Here is a 23,675-nt window from a genome sequence, read left to right as displayed (position 1 = left end):
TTTGTTCAGATTCTGGCTCTGCTTAGACACACAGGCACAAATCAACTCCCTGTTTTTTTTCCTCTCGCTCCGTCCTGATGAAGTCTCATCTTCCAGAACTGATATTGGCCGCTGCCGACACTCTTGACTCAGAACCGGGCCCTTGATTTGTGCTACTTCTGATCTCTGATACTTTCGAGTCCCGTCTCCTCCTGAAGAAACAAATTCACCTCCAAAAAATTCTCATTAATTTTCTCCTCCATAATGCCGACTCTATCATTTCTCCCTCCGTCTTATCCGTGATGTGTATCCACTAAGACTGAATAATATTTGGACAGGTGTTCTCTCATATACATTAACTTCAAGGGGTCCAGTGTTGCTGTTTCACTGCAGCTTCATAAAGAGAAGAAAAAAGCAGCGTATCCCGGCTGGTGGACTGTTAAGCCGGCGCTGTATACTGTAGCCTGTACTGTATGTGTAATCCCTGACAATAAAAAACTGTTTAGCACTAATTTTCCTTTACTTTTAAAACCTACTTTTTTTCCCTGTTTCAGACAACTGTGGAGGCCACATCTGGAGGACAGATGTAGTCCCACAGCTTATTCTCTGCCTTTGACTCTCTCTCTCTCTCTCCTCTCCCTGGCATTCACTGCTTCTCACTCACTCTCTCCCAACTCTCTCTTTCTCCTGTCTCTCCCTCCCTCCCCTCTCTTTTTGGGAAACATGAGAGCTGGGCTAATTCTCTCCCTCTCCTCCCCTCCCTCCCCTCCCACCCCGGGCCCGGCCGGACCACCCACATTCGGAAACGCCTAGCTGTTCCTGAGGCAGAGCCGGCGGCAGTGTAGAGAGAGAGCAACAAGAGAGAGAGATGTAAGGATGGGTTGTGACTGACGGTTTTAGCAGAGTATCAATTACATCAATGTCAAAGCCATAACCTGCCATTGTGTGTGAGGAGGACAGAGTCTGGGAGAGAAGCTCAGCTGAGTCTGTGCAGCATGTTGTTTATCTGCACCACAGCTAACTTTATCCACTGACTTCAGACTGCAACATAGTAAAACTAAACTTCATATGCTTGGAGCTGCTTTTAGTTAATGCTGGGCACATTTAAATTAGATATCCAAAACCTGATCACACAGTAAATCAACTATTTAGGATTCAAACATCTCAGAGAAAAAAAACAGTATTGTATTACAGGATTGTATTTAAAACAGCAGCTTTTATTTGCTTGGTAAGCAGTAAATAATTATCTTATAATTCAGCTCATACATGTAAACTCTGATATAAAGGTCAATGGCGCCCCCCTGTGGTGGGTTCTTGGTGTTGCCTCTTTGTGTTTTGTTTTTTTCGCCATCTGCATTCACAAAAGTCTAAAAGAGGTTTAAAGGTTGATACTGATCAGATTTCAGTGGTTGATAAATTATGTATTGTGTCTTTACAGATCTAATAATCCACTTATAAAGACAGCTTGTGTGTTGCCAGGTTGTGAAGAATCTGTTTGGCTGGTGTACATTTTTAATTAAAACTGCACTATTTGTTATTTTTACATTAACAATGGATAAAATCTCCACTTTTATGTGAAAGTGTTTTCTTATAACGATGAACCAACACAAGTATCACCTGATTCTGCACTTCCTCTCAGCTCTGTGGAGCTTTTTAGTGTTTTTCAGCCAATTTGTTTTGTTTTTCCCTGACTCCCAACTTTATTATTGTATTGGTTCCCTCTCACAGGTTGTTGTAGACCAAAAACAGGAGTAAATACTGGACTCATGTTAATCAGATGGCCAGAAAAGTGGAAATAGACACCTTGAAATTGCATCGTAAAAGCAAGTTTTATAGGGAACTAATCTAAACAATGATGGTGTTTTTATGACAAAGCCATTACACTGTGCAATCAACATTTACTTCATTATGATTAAAGCTGCTGTAACCATCCTAGTCGTCTTGCAGTTAACAATCCCTTCCCTCCTGTGTCACATGAACATGCAGCCGCTAATCACCAGACACAGCAGCAAAGTGGAGTTCTCCGTCCTGATTGGATAAAGTGGGCAGGGATAGCAGAACATATATTTTCTCTTTTACTGTATAAGGACAAAGACAAAGGTCACTGACCCAACACTCTGTAACAGTGATTAGTGTTGGAATAAAGAGCTATTTAACAATTATTTTAATAAGAAATATCACTTACAGCAGCTTTAAAAGCAGAAAAACCTTGTCTATGGTCAGTTTAAATAGGCAACAGATTACTAACAAAGTCATATTATCAGCATAAAAGCTGGTCTTATGTCAGTGTGGTGTTCACAAAGCTTGTTTCTGCTGCTCCCAAGTGGCCAGAAACTCAAAATAGCAGGTTTACGTCTGCGGACATAATGGAGCTCTGTAGTAGATCACAACCTGATAAATCATTAACATTTGTAACCTGCTCTGAATAAGCTGAGCTATCAAGATGAATAACTAAGCTAACTGTAAAAGACAGAACACTAGAGGAACATATACACCAGCCAGAGAGATTTTCAAACCTGGCAACCCATCCGTTGCTCTAGTAATGAGTTGTTACTGATCTATGAAGCATGAGCCATTAGATAATACAGTTTATACAGAGTGGTGCACACTGTGAAGTAGAAACTAGCTACTGGTGCTCGGTGGTTAAACATAAATACTGTTGTTGAGAATTGCTAGCTTGCAAGCTAATAGCTCGGTAATACACTGGTGGGTGTGTGAACACAGTGAAAGGACTTTAAAGTGCAACTTAATGCATAAACATGAGATCATCCCTCATTTGGTTTTCTGTGTGTTTCTTCTCTTCACCTCAGTAGCCACCGAGCCCACCGTGGCCCCCATCATACCTCCGAACGGCCCTCCCACAAACAGGCCGACCAGCGCTCCCAGCAGGGCCTCCCTTCTCACAAAGGAGGGCAGCCACTTGGTCCAGCATGTCAGCTTCTCCCACAAGCCCCAGAGAAATGAAGGAGGTGAGACGCTGGCAGAGGGGAAAATACCATCCACATCCACGTCCAAGTCATCGACGCTCCTCTCTGCCTCCTCCCGCGCTGCCTCCATTTCCTCCTCCGTCAGGTCGTCCTCTGGTGGGGAGTCCTCCTCTCCTCTCCTCTGTCTGGCCACCTCCACCTGCCTCTCCCTCACTCTCTCCTCAGCCTCCTGGTACAGAGGGCAGCTGAAGTGTTGCGTCCCGCTCTCTGCCACAGCCTGCTCCACCTTCTCCAGAAGCTCCTCAACAGCTTTCCTCTCCGCCTCTTCTCCACCACGGGTCTCCAGGGTGTGGTAGCGGTCGCCACATCTTTCCACCAGCTCCCCGAGGTCCTTTCGCCAAGTGACGAGGTAATCCTCCAGCCTCTCGTCCTCCTCCAGCTCCTCGGTGTGGGTGAAGAGTATGATGGTGTGCGTGCTGACTGCAGAGGGGCCCAACAGCTCCATCAGGACATCCAGGGCCTTGGCCTCTCCATCAGCCGGCTGATTCACAGGGACACACAGCAGGAAGGCGTGTGGACCAGGGCTGGATGAGGAGATAAAGGAGGATATGTGTCTTCTTCTCTCTGTTGGGTCGCAGTCTGAGTCGAACCAGGCTGGACTGGAGACAATCACCACCTGCAGAGGAGAGACAGAAGCATAACATGAAGGTTGTTTTTCTTGTTTTTGAAGCACATTTATCCTACAAACTGATTGTCACTGTCACAGAATAACAGGCTTTTACTACTACATGTCAGTTGTTGCTGTGAGGTCTCGTATTTCATGTTTTTCTTGTATTTTTGCAGTCTCACGACCTGTCAGGTGACCCCTTTGCAAAGGTACTTAAGGTGTGTCTCTGTGCTTGTTTCATGTCTGATGAAGGGCTTACACCTGGGATCTCTATGTGTGCTGACTATGTTTGTATTTTTCACTGTAACTAAAAAGAACAAAGGAGAAGTAAGACTGTTTATAGATTTATATTTTAGGGAAATTAAACTTGTGTATGCTGTTATTCGAGTGTGCATTTGTACCTATGTGTGTGTGTGTGTGTGTGTGTGTGTGTGTGTGTGTGTGTGGATGTATTTATGTATTTACTTAACTTTTGTATTTGTCTAAAGATAAATATCAATAAAATATTAATAATAAAAACAAGTATGTGTATTGATATTTAACCACTTAGTTCCCAGACATATTATTTGTCTCAATTATGATGTGTGATCTGGACATTATGATCCTTTACTGCAGTTAAAATCCTTAAAGGTGCATTATGTAGTCTTTGTTTTGTTGTTTTGTTATATTTTTAATATTAATGAGGTAATAATTCAATTATTTTTTCCATAACTGAATATTCAAGCTGTTCCATAACTTGTTTACTCAGTTATGGAAAAAATACATATTTCTGAGTTTGTATTATTACCTCACTAATCAGCAAAAATGTTGAGTTTGACTACATAATGCCCCTTTACTTGAATTCTTATGTATCCTTAAAGAAACACCTCCTCCCTCGAGTCATGAAGCCTTGTGTTGTGTGTCTGTCACCCCCACCTGCCTGCCTGCAGCCTCTCCTCTGTGTTTGCTGCACCCCTGGGTGACAGCAGCAGCCTCTAGGCCCTGCTGGGTGTCCTGCTGCTGGGTGTCCTGCAGGCCCAGGATGGTGGACACTGCTGATGTCTTTCCTGACCCGGTCCGGCCGAGCAGCACCAGCCTCAGCTCTGCTCGAGAGGAGACATGTAAACAGCTGATCAGCTCCATGCTGCTGTTTGTTTATAAGGGCGTACTGTGTAAATGTTGTCCAGAGAGTAAGCTGCACAAGTTTTCAAACGCACTGGAGTCATTTTATTATAGTAAAATAACTTGAAGTCTTCTGTCCCGCATGTAAAAGTGATATTTGTTTACACAGTGTCAGATGATATAAACGCTATCGTGGCACCATCACATTTGCAGACAGGCAGCGCCCTTCAGCAGCTGCTCTCTCCCCTCAATACCGAAAACACGCACATGCGACCCGCCCCGCTGACTTTATCTCCTGTTATACCTCACAAACTAACACAGCTCTTTAAAAACATACATTTAATAAAGAATGATCTACCTGGGTGTGAAGCAAATGCAGACATGACTGCTCCTGGTCGCTGCTGTATTTAATGTGGAACCACCAGAGGATGAGTTGACTTCCTGGTTCCTGCAGCCTGACTCACACTCACTCTGTCCCGGCTACACTGGACTCAAGCTGAGGCCCGCGGACCGTCAAGTGACTCAACACTTTTCTTATCATGTCAGCCCACATGTGTCAGCTCACTTTATATTACATTAGTACACAACAAACATACTAATATGCTACGAATAATTAAAAATGTTACCTAGAGTTAATGTAGGTCATCCTGAAATGAGGAAAATGTACTTAAACTGTTCAAACTACTCAATGCAGACTAATGGACCCTGAGGCTGATTATTAGATTATTAACCCAAATTTTGAACTTTTGTGAGAAATATTGACATAATTTCCAAGATTTCCCAAAATCACATCAGCACCATGAAAAGAAAAATGGCTGTTGACAGTTATGAAAGTAGAAGCCAATTTTTTTCTTTAATTTCTAACAAAACGTATTTTATTTTAAGCTCTTCGTATGTTTTGTCTGTCATGTAACTAGTAACTAAAGCTGTAGTAAAAGAAGAGTACAACCATGCACTTCTGTTAGCTGTACTTAGGCACAGTGGTGCGTTATGAGCTAAACGCTAATGTACGCTTGCTAACATGGTCAAAATGACATTTCTACATGCTGATGCTAACCATATCCTAAATTTAGCATGTTTGATCATTAGCATGACACAGACTACAGCTGGGGCTGATGGGAATGTCTGTGTCCTGTGAGGGAAGACATTTTCTAACATTTGGTCATTAAAGCCTTCTTGACACCCAAGCTCAGGGTCATGGAGTGGAGCTTTGATTGGTTGGCTATGATTGGTTGATTCGGTCTCCATCCTTGGAAAGTAAATAACAATCAATGTGCTTTCCAGATTTCATGGTAATTCATCCTAAAGTTGTCCAGAAATATCATAGTGCCAGGAGAGGACAGGATTCACCAGTCATTCATCCTCTGACTTCCAAAACGTCATGGTGATCCATCCAGATGGTTGGTGAAACATTTTAATGTGCACCCAAAGTGATGAAACTACCAAACAGCCTTTTGATCCCTACAGCCGAGCTGCTAGCACAGCTAATAAAAGCACAGAAGCTGAATTAGGGAACAGGTCATAATTTAATGCTGCCATTTCGTTAAATGTCCGACATTGATTTGTTTGAACAGCTCCTGATTACAACAAGGTAGCACCCAAAGGTGTTTTCGGTCACTTTTGAAAGTCTACAGTACAGTCGAAATCTAAACACTGTGTGCACAGCAAAATATCAAATGTAAAAAACAGTAAGGCATGGCAGCACTTGTTACATGGTGAAAGAAAAACTTAGCAGGTGCCAAATATATTACGTTATGTGTATGATGACGACCAAAAGTCAACGACTTAAATGTTCCTGTACATTTCAGTTAAAAAAAACAGTCAACAGTCTCATACACTAGCAGTCAGTCCCACTTCACAGCTAAATAAACACATACATTCAGTATTGTACATACAAGCGTACACTCATTCATACAACAGCACGCTGTACAGTAACAGTAAAACTAAGCTGACATGCCAAGAAAAGATTAACGTGTTCAGTAAAATGTTTCATTTAAAAATATAACAATTAGAAAATTAAGAGAACAAGGTCTTTAAAAAAATACTTTAAAAACAAGTTGACGCTAGAAAGATCCGCTTTTCAGATGCCGAGCAGTGGCTTAAATTAAAGTCCAAGGGTCACTCCTGCCAAACATGTTGACTTCTGATGCAAATCACTCCATGGTGATTATCTTCCTTCACTCACAGCCCGGGCATGATGTAGGCAATGTTGTCCAATGTATTTGACTGACAGAAGAAGAGAGAGCTTTGTTAGAAAACAGCACTGAGCCACATATACAACACCTGAATGTATAATGTAATGCAGTCTATACAGAGGAAACTTACTACTATTATTATTATTATTATTATTAGTTCTAAAGCTGAAAACACCCAGAGTAATTTAATTCAAACAACATTTATAAATGCTTATACTTTACCAGGACATTTCGAGGACATCCATTTAACTGTGGAATCTGCGCTGTGAGACAGGTCAGTGGTCCCAGCGCACACAAGATGGAGTCTAGAAGTACAGACAGACTCCCGGACACTGCCACCATCCCCTAACACAAAGAAATGTCAGTCACATGACTCAAATTCCAATGCAAAGTCATGAAACATCTCTGTATTACACAAAAAAGCACTGTAAACTGGCCTGTAAACTTACCTCTGTTTCCTGTAGCCGATGCCCTATCAGAGACAGGGACTCTCCCAGGAGCTGCAGGTGAGCTGCTGCATCAATGGGATCCACCTCTGGGACTCGTGCTGGGGATAAAGACACTGTGCTGGGCGCTTTGTTTGGTGACACCATCCCTGTTCCCGTTCCTACAACTGTCATGACGAAATCAGAAGTGAGAGGACGAGGACACAGAGTTGAGAAACAGTAAATCTTCTTCATCAATCCGTTGCAAACTTTCATGTTACAGTCAAAGATACCTTTGCTCTTGCTCTCACTGGCGCTCTTGTGTTTGACTGTGGTGGCCTCAGCTTTGTTCTGTTTGTGCTGCAGATACTGGGCTTTCTGCCTCCAAACCTGCAGAGAAAACACACAACAGTTAGTGAACCACCACAACTGAAAGCACAAACAGTGATACTCAAAAGCTTTTCCAGGATTTATTACAAGTAAGGCAAAAACATACTAATTTGTCTTTCTCGGGCATCGCCTTCCACACCTCAGCCAACTTCTTGCTTAGCTCACCAAACACTGCGGATTAGACACAAAAGCATATTGTTTAAAATAGGTATTTTGGTGATATTTGAAAGCTCAATATGCTAATCAGTGCTTAGTGTTACCCACCTAGTCCTGGCTGTTCAGCATTGATGTTGACTCTGTACTCCTTACAAAACACCTGGTACGCTGATGTGTTCTTCTTCTTGGGCTAAAAGTGGACAAAGAAAAAAAATCCCAATAATATTCAAAATGCACATTTATCTTTATTTAACTCCAAAGGCAGGATCTGCAGGAGTGACTCAACAATTACTTCAGATTTCTGGCATTCAAACCTCAGGAAATAAGACTGAACAGTATCGTACCTTATCTTTTCCCTTCTCGTGCTTTTCTCTGTCTTTCTCCTCTTTCTTCTTCTTCTTCTCCGTCACTCCATCATTGGCTTGATGGTGGTGTGGAGGGACGGGTGTGCCCATGGCATACATTGGACCAACAGCACTGTGAGTGACAGTGGGGTGGGAGTGGCTGTGGCCTCTTGATGAATCTGGTGAGAGTGTCATACAAAAATAAAACAATGGTAATTAAATAGACACAATCAGCAAATGGATCAGTGCAATAAATTTGTCGGGACAACAACAATATATTTGCTACATAGTTAACAAACAGTAAACTCACCTCCAAATCCTTTGCTGTGCTTCTTGTCCTTCCCACTTTTCTCCTTGTCTCTGTCTTTCTCTTTGTCTTTTTTCTTCTTGCTTTTTTTGCTCTTCTTCTTCTTTTTTGACAGGTGTGTGTACGAATCATCTATAACCAGTTCGCCAGCCTCCAGTTCACCCCCAGACGAAGAGCTGTCATCCCCCATGCCACCTCCATAATGGCCTGTATGAAAGAGAACACAACAATGGATATGAATAAAAACCAGGTGCACCAATAATATCTACAGTACAATGAACATGATTCAGGGCAATCCTACCTTCCACCTCCACCTCCTTCCCCACTACAGGCAGTGGATCTCGACTCTGCTGCAGTTTCTTCTTGGGCATCTTTGACATCTGCATCCTGTCTCTATCCTTCTCTTTCTTCACACCTCCTTTGGAAGAGTGGGGCGTGAACGGGAAGCTCTCTCCCTCCTCTTTCTCTGGCGACATGATGAGCTTCATCTTCAACCCGTCAGCCTCGCGTAACGTCAAGGGCTCCTCTTTGGGAGCTCCACCGTGGAACAGAGACGACTTGGAGGAAGACGAGGAGTGCTTCTTGGAGGAGGATGACGATGAGGACACGGGGCGGGAGTGAGAGAAGGAGTGGCTCCCTTTGCTTCCACCACCGCTGCTGCTCTCGCGTTTGCGGTCCTTGGAAGAGTGCGATGAGAAGGAGGGGTAGGAGGGCTTCTTGTGCAAGTGGGGACTGGGGTCTGAACCTGTGGCCAGCGGAGAGGTGATAGCCTGCAGGAGGCCCATCGCTGTATCTGTCGGGTGGGAGGAGGACGGGGAGGAGAGAGTAGGGGAGCGATCTGCAGACTTGTGCTTTTTCTTGTGGGGAGGTGGACCTGAACCATCGTGGTCTGATAAAGGGATGATAAAGGAAAAGATATAAGTAAATACAAATGCAGTGTTATTCTTTGTGACAATAACAGATCATTACAACATATCAACGTTCTTACCTCTGTAATAGTGGTCATCACTATGTTTCTTCTTCTTTTTGTGTGAGTCTCCTCCAAGCATGAAAAGCTCTGAATCCTGATTTGAAATGACACAAATGTTTTCACTTAACAAATTCACAGACACGTAGGTTCAACATATTACAATGTGTAATAACAACATGAACGGCAGCATAATATCTTCAAGCTTTCTGTGATATTAATGCATTGGGTCAAGCTATTGCAGAGAGAAATCTTACCTTAGGTCGTTTTTTGGAAGACTTTCGGACCTGAGCTGCGATCTCTTCTTCCTCCCTTAGCAGGTCCTTGTACGACCTCCTCTTCTCTCTCTGGCTGCGACCAGCCACAAGGCCCCTGTCTCCCTCCATCCCCATATCTACAACACATGAAATGAGATTTATAATCCTAACCTCAAAAGCAAAATTTTGATGAAATTGGGAATAGTTAACAAAGCCTATATCATATCCATATCATTTTCTGTACCAGTTTCGACAAGGAAGATAATACAAATACAAATTATGTATATGTTTTTTATGTCAATAACATGCACTTTACATGCCGACATTACCCATTCCTCCTTTACTCTTGATCTCCTCAAAAGCCATGGCTCCTCCTTTGTCAACACGTTTAGTTGTCACAGTCTGTCACTGACAACATTAGGCAGGATACTGACCTGTAATGTCAACATCAAGAGAGAAAAAATCAAATGCAGTTTAAAGTAATTAATATATGAAATATTTATTCTGGTGAAAACTACTGACAGCAGTTTAATGTAGCACAATGACTATGAAGTGAAAAGCTTGGCCATTGCTTCGCATCTAATAACGCTGTTTCCATTAAAAAAAGATAATTATACTCTAACAGATACTTAGTTACTACAATGCTACAAGTATACCTGCTAAGTCCTGTACCGAGCAGTGTGAGCAGCACTGGATCTGCAGGTAAGCTACACATAACGCGACTCAAAGTGGAGAAGTGCTACATGCTTGGTTGCTTCTTCACGAAAAGTGCAATTCGCGTTATATTACAATAATAAACAAAGTTGTCTGTCATCTACAGAAGAGTACGATAACATGATAGCAAAACAAATTCCCGCCTACTTTCATAAAGATACACAAACACACCCCCTCTCCATTTACTTGGACTCGCTAGCTTTCCCAACATTTCTAGCACCGGAATCCGTCTTGCCGCGCGTACCCTCAGCTTGCCGGTGAAGGCTGGCGAGGAAAGGCCGAGGCTTTCACCCACAGATAGGCCGCGGTCGCCTCAAATGCACAAAATACTGTGGTCTACATGCGTTCAACTCTGCTCATGTCTTCATCCCATGTGGGTGGTAGCATGTGTAGTTTACGAAGACCAGGAGGAGCGAAAAAAATGTGTTTATTAAATATTACTACCTCTATGGGGTCTCCAATTTACGCGGGTCCGGCGGCCATCTTTTATTATCGGCAATACAACAATACGTGTCCACGTAGGGGGAGGGGCTTTGGTAAAACAGCCAATCAGCGTAGAAGAAGAGCAGAGGAAACGTAGCCATATTAGCAGCACATTCGCTAACTGTGATCCTACCATCCAGAATACTACTGCACAGGGCCCTCTCATTGAATATGTTGATAGTGAAATATGTAGGCTATATTAAACCCCATGTGGATATACCATTCTTTATCACATTACAAGAAAGACAACGTTTCACAAATATAGCCAAACATATTGATTTATTGATTCACATAAATCCATTTCCAACGACAGCCAAATCAATTGTTTTACAGTACAGTTCACATACAAACATAACATGCAGTACAAGAAATAAAGGCAACGAGATACAAAGATGCTGTTGATAAGAAAACAGAAAATACAACAGTGAAAACTGTTTAATCGTTTCGTGAGAAATTTGTCATAATTATCATAGAACTTAGCTAATGATGGCAGGCAAAGAACATATCGGCACACTATGTGACTCACACACACACACTCACAATAGCCCCATTCACACTGCCCTTTCAATGTGGGAATCATGCGCTGATATTCCGCCTCGCCGTTTGTGTGAAAGTTTCAGATGCGGAGAGGGTGGACAATTTCGCTGCGGCTCTGATCCACAGAGGAGGTAGTATCAGAGCCGCAGCAGAGGCGAGCCGGCGTCTGTGTGAATGGAAAAGCCGGTAGCGCAGATAAGGGTGTGTCGGCCTGACAACTAAACAGATCCTTCACTCGTCAAATAAAAGAGAAATGTCCCACACTTCAACCCACAAAGCAAAAGTACAGGACCAAACAACAGTAATGTGGTAACTGGTAGTGTCTTTGGCAACTTATGAGGAAAAAAATACCGCATCCATACATGGATCCTGTCTGTCCTACTGACTCTTCATCACATTTCTGCCAGAAAAACAGAGTCTATCCCCGGCAGCAGAGCCAGGGGGCTCCGGTAGTTAAATGGCGGTGATTATGTGACGCGATTTAGAGCAAAGAACTTTAACTCACCGTGTCTTTGTCGCTTCCACTATTGTGTTGTTGTAGTTACTGTCTCTCGCAACTTGTATTGAAAAAAGTCACTGTGATGGCCATCCATCCCGACCGAGACTTCAGTGAGACCCCAGAAAACAGCATCCCTCCCCGCAAGTGAGAGCCAGACAGGGTCCACTATTTGCTGATGGCAATTATGTAATAATGCAATTTAGAGCAAAAAACTTAACTTTGTCATTTTCCAGGATGTATGGGGGGTCCGGATCTCAATCACAACACATTATAACTGTATCCAAATGTATAAAACAGTCAAGCCGATACATGTTTAGATAAAGAGGTGGAAACTGGGGGAACACACTGAAAAAAAAAAAACCCACACAGATCTCAACGCCATGTCATGTACCGTCACGCCTCTTTTGCTTGGTTCAGTGTGAACAAAAAAAGGCGGCGTAAAGGCGAGCTTTCTTTGCAGCGATAATGCGAAGTGAAAAGGGCTATACTCTCTTTCTCTCACATACACACACACACACACATTCACACAATAGAGAGCCAAGGTCCCACTTCACTTCAGGGTTAGCTTCCTGTCTTCAATGTGTATTTTGCCCTTAGGGGTTACTTTTATCCTTTTTCTGAAGAGCTCATTTGTGAAAAAAAAAATTCTGTCCATAAGCTAAACGGATACCCACCACAAAACAGTAATGGGCTTTAAAATTTAGGCAGCTTTTCATTTTAACCAACGACATCTTTGTTTGCATTTAAAGCACATTAGTCTTAGCCGCAGTCACACTATCAAAACCTCATCAGAGATGTAAATGCTAACAGAATAATCACTGTCTTTTCTTGGTTAAGATGATACGGTGTTTAAGTCTTACTGTTTAGTGCAGGAGGTCTGTAGATAAAAATTGAATGTGGAATATGGACAGAAAAGCATTATAGTTCAGCATTTGCTTGTCTTGCCAAGGTAATTGGAGCAGAAACTTCCTTTTAGAAGGAGCAGGACTTCAGCTCTCTATACACTTTATCTTCTACCTATCCCCCAAATTCTGTTTCTGTAGACTGAGTGATGTAAAACTGGCCAACAAATCTGTCACCTCATCCACCTGAAAAAAAGCAAAAATACATACAACCATGTATTAGTTAATTACAGTGAAAATACATCTGAATAATGCGGTAAAAATAATAATTGCATGCAAATCTAAAAACACACACATTTAAATTTAGTTTCACCTACATCTCTGTTTTTATGCATGTGAATCTGATAAACATTAAAAGTGAGTATGTAGGTCTCACCTGCTCTTTGGTGCGCGTGTGCTGCAGCTGTGTGGAAATATGCTCCAGCCTCTCTTTAGCTTCACTCTGACCCATTAAGTTCAGGTATTCCCTCAGCATTTGAATAATCTGAAAGGGAAAGTCGGATATAAAAATCTTTAGCATTCCTACCTAAACAATTAGGATCTATCCAAAACCCCAGAGTCTTGACTCACTAAGCCAGGCAAGTTAATTATCTACCTGTGTGACTTCCCCTCTCAGGGTTTCTAAGCTGCGTGAATCTCCCTCCTGCAGAATATTAAGCTTGGAGCGTGCTAGGTGCAGAGGGGTCCTTCCAGCTCGGTCGAGGGCGTCCACACGGGCTCCTTAACAGAGACAATTAGAGCACAAATCTTTCAGTTACACATATTTATTAAGTCGTATCAATTGATTATCAACTGTTACTGAATAATAATCATACTTTATGGAGTTTATTAAAGCAACATTATGTTGAAATTACTTTAAATCAGCTTTTGTTTGTTGTGAGCTGTACAGGGAACTGGGAATTACTGGAATTTTACCAGGGCAACAGAAAGAGTTTGTTTCTGATTGGCTGACTGGCATCCAATTGGAATATATACTAGGACACTGAAAAAACTAGCATATCAAAAATGTTTAATCACCATTCTCAATCAGTGCTTGTTGCATTTTTTGATTTTTAAAATGTAAATTCAGTAAAAGACTACCTTACTTTTAAAAGGTAACCTTGCTGTGTTTTAAGTTTTTGGCAAGAGACCATGGCATAAGCAGGGTAACCTTACATGAGAAGTCCGTTTTGGAAATTTGGGGCAAAGAATGACCCTCTTTTATGCATTATACATCACCTATGCTTACATACAGTGTTAAAATGCATAACTCCAAAGTGAAAAAGATAATTGCTCCACTTTATTTTCAACTAACTTAAAAAGAGCTCTCCTGTAATGGGTGACTGAGCAACATGTATACACAAGAAAAGTACCACACTATAGTGGTCTCACCTCCTCTCAGCAATGTGGTGATCACAGGCACATGGTTGGTACAGGCCGCTGCAGAGACACAAGATAAAATGGGCACGTTGCAACACAAAACACAAGAATAAAAGTGCTTTAAAACACTTGTTGCTTCATCTTATTCTGCAGCATATCTGATCATGTAAACACGTGTGAGCTGAAAGCAGCTGCACTGTTGTGTGTCAAAGTGAAACCTCACTCATATGCATTACTGACCACAGCGCTACAGGTTTCACCACATGGTGATTGTTCTTTCTTACCCAGATGGAGGGGGGTATTGCCCAGACTGTCTCGCTGGTTGGGGTCAGCGCCGTGACTCAGCAACAATTGCACTACGGTCATAAAAAAGACATTTAATTGTACAAATTCACACTGAACTGTACTGATTCTAAAATGCAGTGTACAATGGCGGGAAGTGTAGGAAATACAACTGCTGCAATTGAAAACAATAACCGAACCAAGGAAGGACTAAATCTATGATTAAAACTTAAATACCAGGGAAGCTGATCAAAGTTAAATGTGGGAAGTGCATGACTTCTTGACTAATATGTTCATTATTCAGTGATGCTACAACAGGATGGATTGTAGCATGGTGGCATACACCCTTATCTTCAAACTGCATGATGCCCTCTCCAACCATCCAGCTGCATTAAACGTAATTTCCCACGATACTTGTCATAACATTCTTATCACCAACCTACCAATGCTCTCATTGCCATTGCAGGAAGAGAAATGGAGGGCGGTCCTTCCCTTGTCATCGGCCGCACAGGGGTCGATGTCATCTTGCAGGAGCTTTCGAACTGGAAGAACACAGCTTTATTAGCAAAACACAGCCAATAATCATCCTTCTCTTACCCCACGTGCAAGGAGCTTTACTGCATCACCTCACTACTCATACCTGTGTCGATGTCGTTGCTGTTGGCTGCCTCCCTCAGTCTCTTCACAGCTGTGGAGATAAGACATTCAAAGTGACTGGCAGGTATGTAAATGCTGCTTTATGATTGGAGGGGATCAGGTGTCATGGCATCAGATCAACAAAGGCATCAGTCACAAGAACACCAGCTCAACTCTGAAGAGGGGGACTTGTTGAACAGACTGAAGGAAATGATATTAAGAGACGACACCAGAGCTGCGTTACTCACTGCATCACACTGTAACATAACTGTATCACCTTTACCTGTTTGGTAAAAGGTAGCTTAGCTTTCATTTTGAAGCTAAACTTACAAATATAGCACACGCTTAGCTCCGTCCACACACACACACACACACACACACACACACACACACCCTGTTTACTCTACACATTAAAAGACAATATAACAGACCCTTACCATAAATATCTTTCCCCATAGGACCGAGGTTCCGCACCACCCTGTGCTGCCTCCTGGCCCTGCTCCCCGTCATCTTCCCCAGCTTGCCCGCCACCACACCGGAGCCCAGCTCGGCTCGTCCCGGCTCCCACAACAAGTGCAGGTACCTGAGCTCCTTATCGTCTCTCTGTCCCACTCGACCCAACACCACCTTGCCCTCCCCAGTCCCGCTTATCCCGAACCCGACGGCGGCTGTACCCCCGTCGTCCATCCCCTCCACGCTACCCCGCTGCTCTCCGTCCACCGCCTCCCGGGTCTCGTCTTCGGCTCCGGGCTCCAGCATGTACTCCCCCTCGGAGCTGGAGCGGTCATTATCCGAGGCTGTTGCAACGATTGGGCTCCACCCGTCCATACTTTATCGTGACATATGGATGCTGTGTTTACACTACACTCGCTGCACACGGTCCTTACTACTCCTGCCAAAGCTAAAAGGAAACAGCCGTCATTAATATCGGGGGTCAACTCTGAATACGGTATCCGCTCCGTCAGCGTCGCCTGGGGTCATTGCACGGCACGTCCGCTCTGAAACTCCCCCATTAAAGTCTCTCCATCCCGGGTAATTGGCAGTATTTTAACAGCTTTCTTCCTTCACGGCACCAAAATGTCCCCTATTTCACATTTTCCATTTCATCGTACCGAAGTAGTAAGAGGCACACCCATTGTGCAGTCAACAGCTCCCAGAGCAGCCTCGACCAATCAGATTCTATGTTGTTCATTAGCCACCGTCCAATGGGAGCTACGCAAGCGGGTATCCAATCAAACAGCCCCTTTGCTGGATTGCTCTACGCATGCGTACAATGAAGCTCAATAATATTTCACAAAACGTTTTTATGGAAATGAAAACAAGACCTAATGTGTGTTTTTATGTAATGTATGTTTATTTAACATCATGTAAAATGTGTAATGCATAATCATTCAGTAACCCTCCACCAATATAGCTTTATGTAATATAGATTTCCATGATATGAAAATGGTATATTATAATATATATAAATATTTTGTGAGGAAAACAAGAAGGAAGCTTTAAAAGGACAAGGTACCTCTCCAGGGACAAACAGCAGTTACCATGATGATGAAATCTGTGGGGCCAGAAGAGGAAATATGCATATTTACTCACCTTCCTGTAATCTATGCCCGTTTTTTATATTTTACTGGATACGCTTACTTTTTTAGACCCTCAAAATTATTAAAATAAAGAAAGGGAAACCTCTCTTTGGTTGACATAGTAAAGTGTTCGATATTTTCGTCTAGTGACGAGGTGTTGCAAGTAAAAATGCTCAATTTAAAGGAGTCACAAGCCTAAAAGGTCGGGAACCACTGATTTGTAGGGTGGCATACCAAAGACATTTGGTCCTGTAGAGGCGTTAATAATGGGTGCAAGGAGGTAGACCTAAACAGCATCATAGGCATAGCTTTAACACACTCAAAAACAATCAGAAGTCAAGTTTCAGTCCTGAAGACACAGAGGCTCCAGCTTGTGCCAGGTAGTTGGGGAAAGCTGGGTCAGCCCCGGATTTTCCTGCATCTTGCTCAGTAGGCGTCAGTCCAGCGTCATGATCGTGTTGCCGCAGCTGACCGCTGTGAGAGACGCCCTGCTGCTTCAAGTATCCTTGCTGACAAAACAGCGGCGGCGTGCGATGGGTGAGGGATGAGCGGAAACATGATTCTAAAAGACACGAGACAACACAGCAATGAGTCAAACTACCATGATCAGTGACGTCCTTGTCAGTCTTCTGCCCTGAGATTCAGCGTGGAGGTAAAATGCAGACATCCCAAACATGTTAAACCTTCTTGTTTATCAGTGATGTTAAACTTCATGATGCAATTACCTACAGTTCTACTAAAAATATCCAAAATGACACCCACACCACAACGCAACATCAGCGGCATTTCAGTTGACCAATAAATAACGCCTTGGAGGAAAGAAGTCAGACATCCTATTTGAATAAAGTGACAGACAGAAAAGAAGACGCAGTTATCATGTTATAGAAGATACCTCATGAATGTGTGGGTCAATGTACAGAAAAGTTACCGGTGTTACAATAAATGTTGAAGCTTCATCTCTGAACAGATATGAGCTTGGTAACAAGGATGTTGTAGTCAAAACTAATGTAGCCTATTATATCTTGTAGTTCCTGGTGCACTTTGTTGTTTGGCAGCATTTTTCTCAGTCATGCTGACTCCTTGACCTTTTCATAGTACTGTGGGAATGAACAATGCCAGTGGTAGAAATGTCCTTCAGAGGAATACTTTTGACTTTTATACTTTTCAGAGTCTGTACTTTCTTACTTTTACTTGAGTAAAGAAGTTGAATCAGTTCTACTTCACCTCTGCTTAAAACGCATAAAAATAAAGGCATAACAACCTTTTCTCTCTGTTATACAGTTTGGAGGCCAGTTTGAAAATGTTTACCTCTGTACTGTTAATGTAGTTACCCTTATCTGCCTTTGTATGGCAGTGCAGGCTGTAAATGTCTAATCCATTTGTTGTTCCTGTAAGGGCTGGACGACCTTTACTGTCTTCATAATGAAATACACACCTTATACATATAAAATAAATGAATGCAGAAACTGTTGTGAAAGTGTATTCTGTCCTATTCTACTCTTCTCACTCTGTTACTGGAGGCATTTTCTGAGCTGGACATATTTTATGGGGCTAGAAACAGATCAGGTACAAGATGCAACTTTACCCGCGTAGAAGGCCCTGAGGTCAGTCTGCACACAGTGCTCCAGGAAGCGCCGCAGTGGCTGGACGTGGGAGATTGGACCCTCCCATTCTGTGAGGAAGTCCTCAACCATGTGATGAATTGCCTTGGGCCTTGGTAAAGGCCAGCCGTGGGGACGCAGCTTCATTTCTTCCTCTGGAAAAACAAAAGAAATTACATTAACTTTCATTCTGTAAAACTGCAGCAATTTTATTCCTAAAAAGTACATTAATTTTGTAACAGCATTTTTCTTCTCACCTGTGGGAAGTGTGTCATAGTAGTATAAAACAGGGTGCAGAAAGTTAGACTTCCAAGCTTTGGTCCAGTCTGTTTGAGCCCTGCCCCGGCCCAGATAGTCTACCTTCTTCTTCCCATACTGCATGACTAGGACCATCAGTCCATGGCTGGAGATCTTGTGGCCCGAGAGAGAGGAGAACTGAGGCAAAGCCTGGATTGGAAACTCCTCCATATATTCACAGTGGGAGCTTAGAGTCAAGGAGAGAAGAAAGGACCAGGATATGATGAGCATATAGGGATTAACGGGTTCTTCTGTTACTGTGAAAAAGTCAGTAATTCAATTTTGAGCAATATAATTTCTGCCTGTGAAGAACAGCATTATGTATTGAGTATACACAGGGAGGGATCAGTACTACATAGGATGAATTAATAACCTAATATTGCAGTTCAAACATCATCTGTCAATTCTGGTATCTCTACTGACCAAGGCACGGCTTGTTTCTTATTTTATTTTATTTTGAAATGTTCCTTACACACATATCATTATTATAAAGTAGGTCAGATAAATGTCCTGACAAAGAAACACTTGATAGGTGATACTGGAGAATGATTCTGTTATAAAGCAGATGTATTCTGCCAAGATTGCTCACTAAGGATTTAGCTCCCTTGGCATCCACATGCTGCCCTTTCACATTAATTAAAAGGAACCAGTTGAGGTGGTTTTAGTGTTTAATGCCTCCTGGCTAGTGGCCACATCCATTCAAAGGTGTTCTGGACAGGACCAGCTGAGAGGAGGTCCCTGGGCAGCACCAGGGCATTTAGGAGGAACTACGTCTCACCAGGAGCAGTCAAAAGAAACTGCTGCTGTTCATCAGGACATGTAACTTAAGAGGGACAGTGGGCAGATCTCATCAACAAATGAGCACAGTTGGAAAACGTTATTACTGGTGATGACCAAAATAACATCTACTTACCCTCGAAGAAGTATAACGTCCCCCAGCACCTCAAACATTTGGTACGGCCCAGAGGCCTCTCCAACCCGCTTCAGAATCCAGGACTGAAGCTGCGTTGTCAACAGTTTAGTCGATGGCCACCAGTTGCTATGGTAACGCTGTTCAAGTACACGATGTACAGCTCGAGCTGTGGCAGAAAAATCCAAACAGGTTATTTAAACATCATCTTGAATACAATCCCAAATTGACACAAAAGGAGTGCACAACTGTCAAAGTCCAGTTATTCTACATTCCTACTGTGACCCGTGTAGATGATGATGATGATGATGTTCCTGGTCCACATGTTTGTACTTTCAACTACATGCTCTGCATTTGTAATGAGACCATCACCTGTGTAACGGAACCCATGGATGAAGCCGCCAGCGGATGAGCGGTAGTCTCTAGAGTGAGCAGCAGTTCCCAGCACAAACAAGCCGGGGGTGTCCTTTCCTTCATACCAGGCCGTCACCCCCGGCAACCTCCCTTTGGCATTTTCACTGTTTGGAGGGCAGCTAGAGCTAGGGAGGATTGATTTTCAAGAAATGTGAACATTATATAGATAAAACAGCTTGGACTTTCTTGATGCATGGTAATATAATACAAGAGGATTCAGAGGATAGGACATTACTTGTCAATAACAGATGGATTTTGAGGCAAAACAGTTAAGTCAAGATTTATACCTGTCAAATATGCTGAAGTTGAATCTGAATCCAAGGCATCTGATCACACGGTCGTAAGGCTTTCGCATAGAGAAGTTGTCAATGTGATACCCCGGCAGTTCTTCTCCTGTCACATCGGAGCTGTTCGCCTCGTCCTGTGTGTACTTGTTTAAAGTCACATACAACTGCCCCTTCTTCTTCTCCGTCTTCTTTCCACCTGATCTCCTCGTGCCGTGCTCCTTTCGTTGAGCGATAACTATTTTCTCCAGTCGTGCCTCCACCAGCCCATCCAGGGACTTGAGCTGGTATGTGTCTATGAGCTCATTATTAACAGCTCTGAAATACAAAAAAACAAAAGTTTAGTTGAGGTTAACAGTGCTGCTAGCTTTGACGCAGAACAGTTGGTGAGGTTGACTTCTGCCAGTAATCACTGTGGGACATTAATTCCTGATTAGGTCTCATTGTACCCACTGGGTGCTTCTGCATGTTTCCAGGGGGAACTTGGAAATGTGGAGAAACTCGACTGATTTGGAGAAACACCAACCAAGCTCTCATACTTGAACACCACATGTTGAAACTGTGGTATCAAGTGTCAAAATAGCCTACTAGTGAGCAAGCGAGGAGTAAAGTCTTATCAGTAAGTTAAAAGTGATGGATACAAAGTTGAAATAGTTAACTCAAAGATTTGGATAAATGGTTTGATAGAGTGCTAGTTAGCTGAAAGTAGCCTAATGAATAAATGGCTGAAATGGTTTAATTTAAAATATTATATTATTTAATATAATATTTGATATAGGCCTACAGCAGAATCACAGACTGAAGAGATAAGGAAAGCACTACCTGAGATCTCCAACATAATGTGTTTGCCACGCCAGTCGAACAGGGCTGGAGCTGAGCATGTGCACCCGACTTGCTCTTCCCATGATGCTCTGGGCTGTTTCAAAAGCCGAGTTCCCCTTGCCCAGAATGAGTACGGCCTGGTTCTTGTAGTCCTCAGGATTAGTGGAGATGGACTCGTAGCCTTCGACCAGGTCAGAACCGACAAACTCGACCTTCTGAGGGACCCACAATCCTGTGGCTACCAGGAGGACCCTGAGGGCGAGAGGAATAAGTACAAGGTGATGCATCCACAACCAGGACAAATGTGACATTTTCACCCCAAGTTCTGAAAATACCTGCATGTGTAGTCTGATGCATGCTGATCAGTCAGGATATAGCTCCTGCCAATGGCTGACTGGACCGCCCTGATCCTCCCGATGTCCACACCATACCGGACCTTCAGCCCGAGCTCCTTCACATACATGGACAGATAGAGCGGGAAGGCATCAGCTGGTGGATAAAACTCACTGCTCACTCTCTTGAGCAGGAGGTCAGGTTTATCGCTCAGCAGTGAGTTCCAGTCATGGCGCAGGTTGAACTCTCGGTTCTGCCTCCCTGTGTGGATCTTATTAATGCTGATGAGCTTTCTGTGCCTGGGATACCTGATCACACAAAAACAGAGCAGAGGAAGCATGTGTCGAGGGTCATTCAGGAGGAAAGACAAGTACAACTTTCTTGAGAGGCTTTGAGAAAGTTTCCTACTTGTTAAAGAAGCTGCCCGGCCCTGAGTTCCTCTCCAAGATGATGTAGTCTCTTTTAGCCTTGGAGAGGAAATATCCCATCTGCAGTCCTGCAGGCCCGGCTCCAAGAACACAGTAATCATAGCGGCGGGTGCCATTGTGGTGGTGGTGGTGGTTTTCAAAAGAGCAGTCAACACAGCCAATCAAGATGAAGAGGATAAAACAAGGAAAGCTCGGCTCCATAACCTGCTGGACAGTTTGGTAAAGGTGTGTATATGATCAAAATCCATATAACAGTTAGATAGTAGTAGTAGTAGTACTATAAAAATCTCTCTTGCTTTTAACATCCTGCTGCTAAGACATACAATTTGGGGACATATAGCAAAATGAAAAAAATTATATATTATATATTTTTATATAATAAATCATATAATGCTGTTTTCATTAGTAGTTTTATTGTTGTGAATTAATGTTTTTCTTTTTGGTGTATTTGTTTTGTTTCTCTGTGCCTTGTGCTTTTAATTGTTTTATATTGTGATGTAATTTTTACTTGTGTGGACCCCACGAAGAAAAGCTTCTCAGGGGTGGCTAATGGGGATCCAAATAAACAAACATATAAATATAAATAAATATATATAAATATATTCAATAGTTTGAATACACACTTCTTCTTTGACATGTACACATCATCATCATGATTGGGAATGCCAATAGCCGCTACAAATACATGCCAATATATTATATATTCCACCAAACTGCAGATAAGTGAAGTGTGTCTTGTGGCTGAATTAACTACAGCATTAGTTATAAACATACTGTTAAATTATAATCTTATACTGTGGAGCATTTTACAGCTCGTCACGTGTGTCTATGTGCGCCCCTTCTTATACCCTTTAATATCATTGTCGAAGCAGAATTTATGGCTGTTGAAATTGATTATATCACATTGTATATGGGTACAGTGAAGTGTCCACTGAGTGTAAACCCGAGCACACAGTATAGTACATACAAAACTGTATATAGACCTGTACATATGCATTAATACCCACCTACTTTATATATTTACATTAATCTATTAAAGGGCACTCTTTGCACTCTGCACCACTGATCTATTGTATTCTTGTTTACTGTTTGACCTGTATACACATTGTAGCTATGTTATTGTTTATTGTTGCTCATTATACATATTCATTTATAAACACAGACTTCACCCATTGTACTTACAGTATAGTTAAATGTTCACTAGAGTTCTACGTCAATTTATACTAAAGCTTTTTTACATTGAGAGCTACTTAAACTATATATACATCTACATTTATTCATACAGTGTTTTTTCTTCTATACAGTTGTTTATAACCTGTCTGATCATTTTGTTACAACACAGGGTTTTTTTCACTTTACTTCTGCCTGCATGAGCATCTGGGCCATTAGGCAACTGGCAACATATTATCTAGCTGCTGAGCTCAGTGCTCTGGTGAACACAGGCTACATATGATAATTTATTATATTATTATCAAACAGAACAGGTAACTAACTCGATAGTTCACCGATGTGTAATCTGAGTAAACTCATGCAGCAGCAGGCTCAGCTCCGGATAGTAAGCCTCCCCCGGCGCTCCATGAACTCTTCAGCCGATGTTGTAACACTGTGCTGCGGATGCGGCGGCTGCCATCGCCCGCTGAACCAGATGTGAGCTCGGGCTCGCGCGTTAGGACACAAACACGGAGGTCCACGTTACCTTTTTTACATCAGTCGATCCCTCGCGCGCAACATCTGTGGCTTGGCATGCAGCAGACCTGTGGAGACTCCTACATGTTTACTGTGGAGCATTATACAGCTCGTCATGTGTGTCTATGTGCTCCCCTCGGAAAATCCTCGAGCTCAACCCACTTCAACACACACCAATGGAGGCTGCTTGCAT

General features: G+C 42.7%; 4 protein-coding genes across 10 annotated transcripts; all 4 read right to left on the bottom strand.

The window, feature by feature from the left end:
* Nucleotides 1-1,789: 1,789 nt before the first annotated feature.
* On the bottom strand, nt 1,790-5,164 carry LOC311267469 (GTPase IMAP family member 9). The gene is made up of 3 exons (XM_084370552.1): nt 5,033-5,164; nt 4,489-4,655; nt 1,790-3,582 (listed from the first exon to the last, which is right to left on the bottom strand). The coding sequence occupies exons 1-3, from the start codon at nt 5,055-5,057 to the stop codon at nt 2,752-2,754; spliced, it is 1,023 nt and encodes a 340-aa protein (XP_084226678.1). The 5' UTR covers nt 5,058-5,164; the 3' UTR covers nt 1,790-2,751.
* A 1,017-nt stretch (nt 5,165-6,181) lies between these two features.
* On the bottom strand, nt 6,182-10,951 carry hmgxb4a (HMG box domain containing 4a). Of its 4 annotated transcripts, XM_084371241.1 has the most exons (13): nt 10,874-10,951; nt 10,045-10,149; nt 9,716-9,852; nt 9,480-9,555; nt 8,793-9,380; nt 8,495-8,698; nt 8,185-8,363; nt 7,949-8,030; nt 7,791-7,855; nt 7,588-7,684; nt 7,319-7,482; nt 7,092-7,214; nt 6,182-6,900 (listed from the first exon to the last, which is right to left on the bottom strand). In XM_084371241.1, the coding sequence occupies exons 2-13, from the start codon at nt 10,079-10,081 to the stop codon at nt 6,856-6,858; spliced, it is 1,797 nt and encodes a 598-aa protein (XP_084227367.1). In that variant the 5' UTR covers nt 10,082-10,149; nt 10,874-10,951; the 3' UTR covers nt 6,182-6,855. The 4 variants fall into 4 exon arrangements, with proteins under 4 accessions (XP_084227367.1, XP_084227364.1, XP_084227365.1 ...); XM_084371238.1 differs by having other exon boundaries at nt 7,319-7,684; XM_084371239.1 differs by lacking the exon at nt 10,874-10,951 and adding an exon at nt 10,674-10,860 and having other exon boundaries at nt 7,319-7,684.
* Nucleotides 10,952-11,174: 223 nt separating this feature from the next.
* ankrd54 (ankyrin repeat domain 54) lies at nt 11,175-16,278 on the bottom strand. Its single transcript, XM_084372055.1, has 8 exons — nt 15,565-16,278; nt 15,132-15,179; nt 14,935-15,033; nt 14,494-14,565; nt 14,222-14,269; nt 13,446-13,570; nt 13,227-13,334; nt 11,175-13,036 (listed from the first exon to the last, which is right to left on the bottom strand). The coding sequence occupies exons 1-8, from the start codon at nt 15,953-15,955 to the stop codon at nt 12,962-12,964; spliced, it is 966 nt and encodes a 321-aa protein (XP_084228181.1). The 5' UTR covers nt 15,956-16,278; the 3' UTR covers nt 11,175-12,961.
* Nucleotides 16,279-16,456: 178 nt separating this feature from the next.
* Nucleotides 16,457-23,626, bottom strand: foxred2 (FAD-dependent oxidoreductase domain containing 2). 4 transcript variants are annotated; one of them, XM_084371061.1, is made up of 10 exons: nt 23,493-23,626; nt 21,777-22,003; nt 21,371-21,676; nt 21,036-21,287; nt 20,217-20,531; nt 19,888-20,054; nt 19,519-19,684; nt 18,566-18,792; nt 18,293-18,463; nt 16,457-17,269 (listed from the first exon to the last, which is right to left on the bottom strand). In XM_084371061.1, exons 2-10 carry the CDS (start codon nt 21,995-21,997, stop codon nt 17,037-17,039), a joined length of 2,058 nt encoding a protein of 685 aa, XP_084227187.1. In that variant the 5' UTR covers nt 21,998-22,003; nt 23,493-23,626; the 3' UTR covers nt 16,457-17,036. The 4 variants fall into 4 exon arrangements, with proteins under 4 accessions (XP_084227187.1, XP_084227186.1, XP_084227188.1 ...); XM_084371060.1 differs by having other exon boundaries at nt 21,777-22,000; XM_084371062.1 differs by lacking the exon at nt 23,493-23,626 and adding an exon at nt 23,290-23,482.
* Between the last annotated feature and the right edge of the window lie 49 nt (nt 23,627-23,675).

The sequence above is a fragment of the Pagrus pagrus genome (genome assembly GCF_965226575.1).
Source record: "Pagrus pagrus genome assembly, chromosome: 13".
Taxonomy (NCBI): domain Eukaryota; kingdom Metazoa; phylum Chordata; class Actinopteri; order Spariformes; family Sparidae; genus Pagrus; species Pagrus pagrus.
The sequence above is the reverse complement of the archived record's forward strand: the minus strand, read 5'-3'. Positions and strand labels throughout refer to the sequence as shown.

Bases quoted from the DNA above. Each gene is read 5' to 3' on its own strand.
- LOC311267469 (XM_084370552.1), bottom strand. From the start codon at position 5,057: ATGTCTGCATTTGCTTCACACCCAG. The intron at 4,656-5,032 runs GTAGATCATTCT...CCTCTCGAGCAG, and splicing joins TGCATTTGCTTCACACCCAG to AGCTGAGGCTGGTGCTGCTC. The intron at 3,583-4,488 runs GTGGGGGTGACA...TCTCCTCTGCAG, and splicing joins GAGAGGCTGCAGGCAGGCAG to GTGGTGATTGTCTCCAGTCC.
- hmgxb4a (XM_084371238.1), bottom strand. From the start codon at position 10,081: ATGGCTTTTGAGGAGATCAAGAGTAAAGGAGGAATGG. The intron at 9,853-10,044 runs GTAATGTCGGCA...CATGTGTTGTAG, and splicing joins CAAGAGTAAAGGAGGAATGG to ATATGGGGATGGAGGGAGAC. The intron at 8,031-8,184 runs GTACGATACTGT...GTCCACTTTTAG, and splicing joins ACGAGAAGGGAAAAGATAAG to CCCAAGAAGAAGAACACATC.
- ankrd54 (XM_084372055.1), bottom strand. From the start codon at position 15,955: ATGGACGGGTGGAGCCCAATCGTTGCAACAGCCTCGGATAATGACCGC. The intron at 15,180-15,564 runs GTAAGGGTCTGT...TTATCTCCACAG, and splicing joins TATGGGGAAAGATATTTATG to CTGTGAAGAGACTGAGGGAG. The intron at 13,335-13,445 runs GTAGATAATTAA...TTTCCCTTTCAG, and splicing joins TGAGAGGGGAAGTCACACAG to ATTATTCAAATGCTGAGGGA.
- foxred2 (XM_084371061.1), bottom strand. From the start codon at position 21,997: ATGGAGCCGAGCTTTCCTTGTTTTATCCTCTTCATCTTGATTGGCTGT. The intron at 20,532-21,035 runs GTAGTGCTTTCC...TTTGTATTTCAG, and splicing joins CATTATGTTGGAGATCTCAG to AGCTGTTAATAATGAGCTCA. The intron at 17,270-18,292 runs GTAAAGTTGCAT...CGTGTCTTTTAG, and splicing joins CCTCAGGGCCTTCTACGCGG to AATCATGTTTCCGCTCATCC.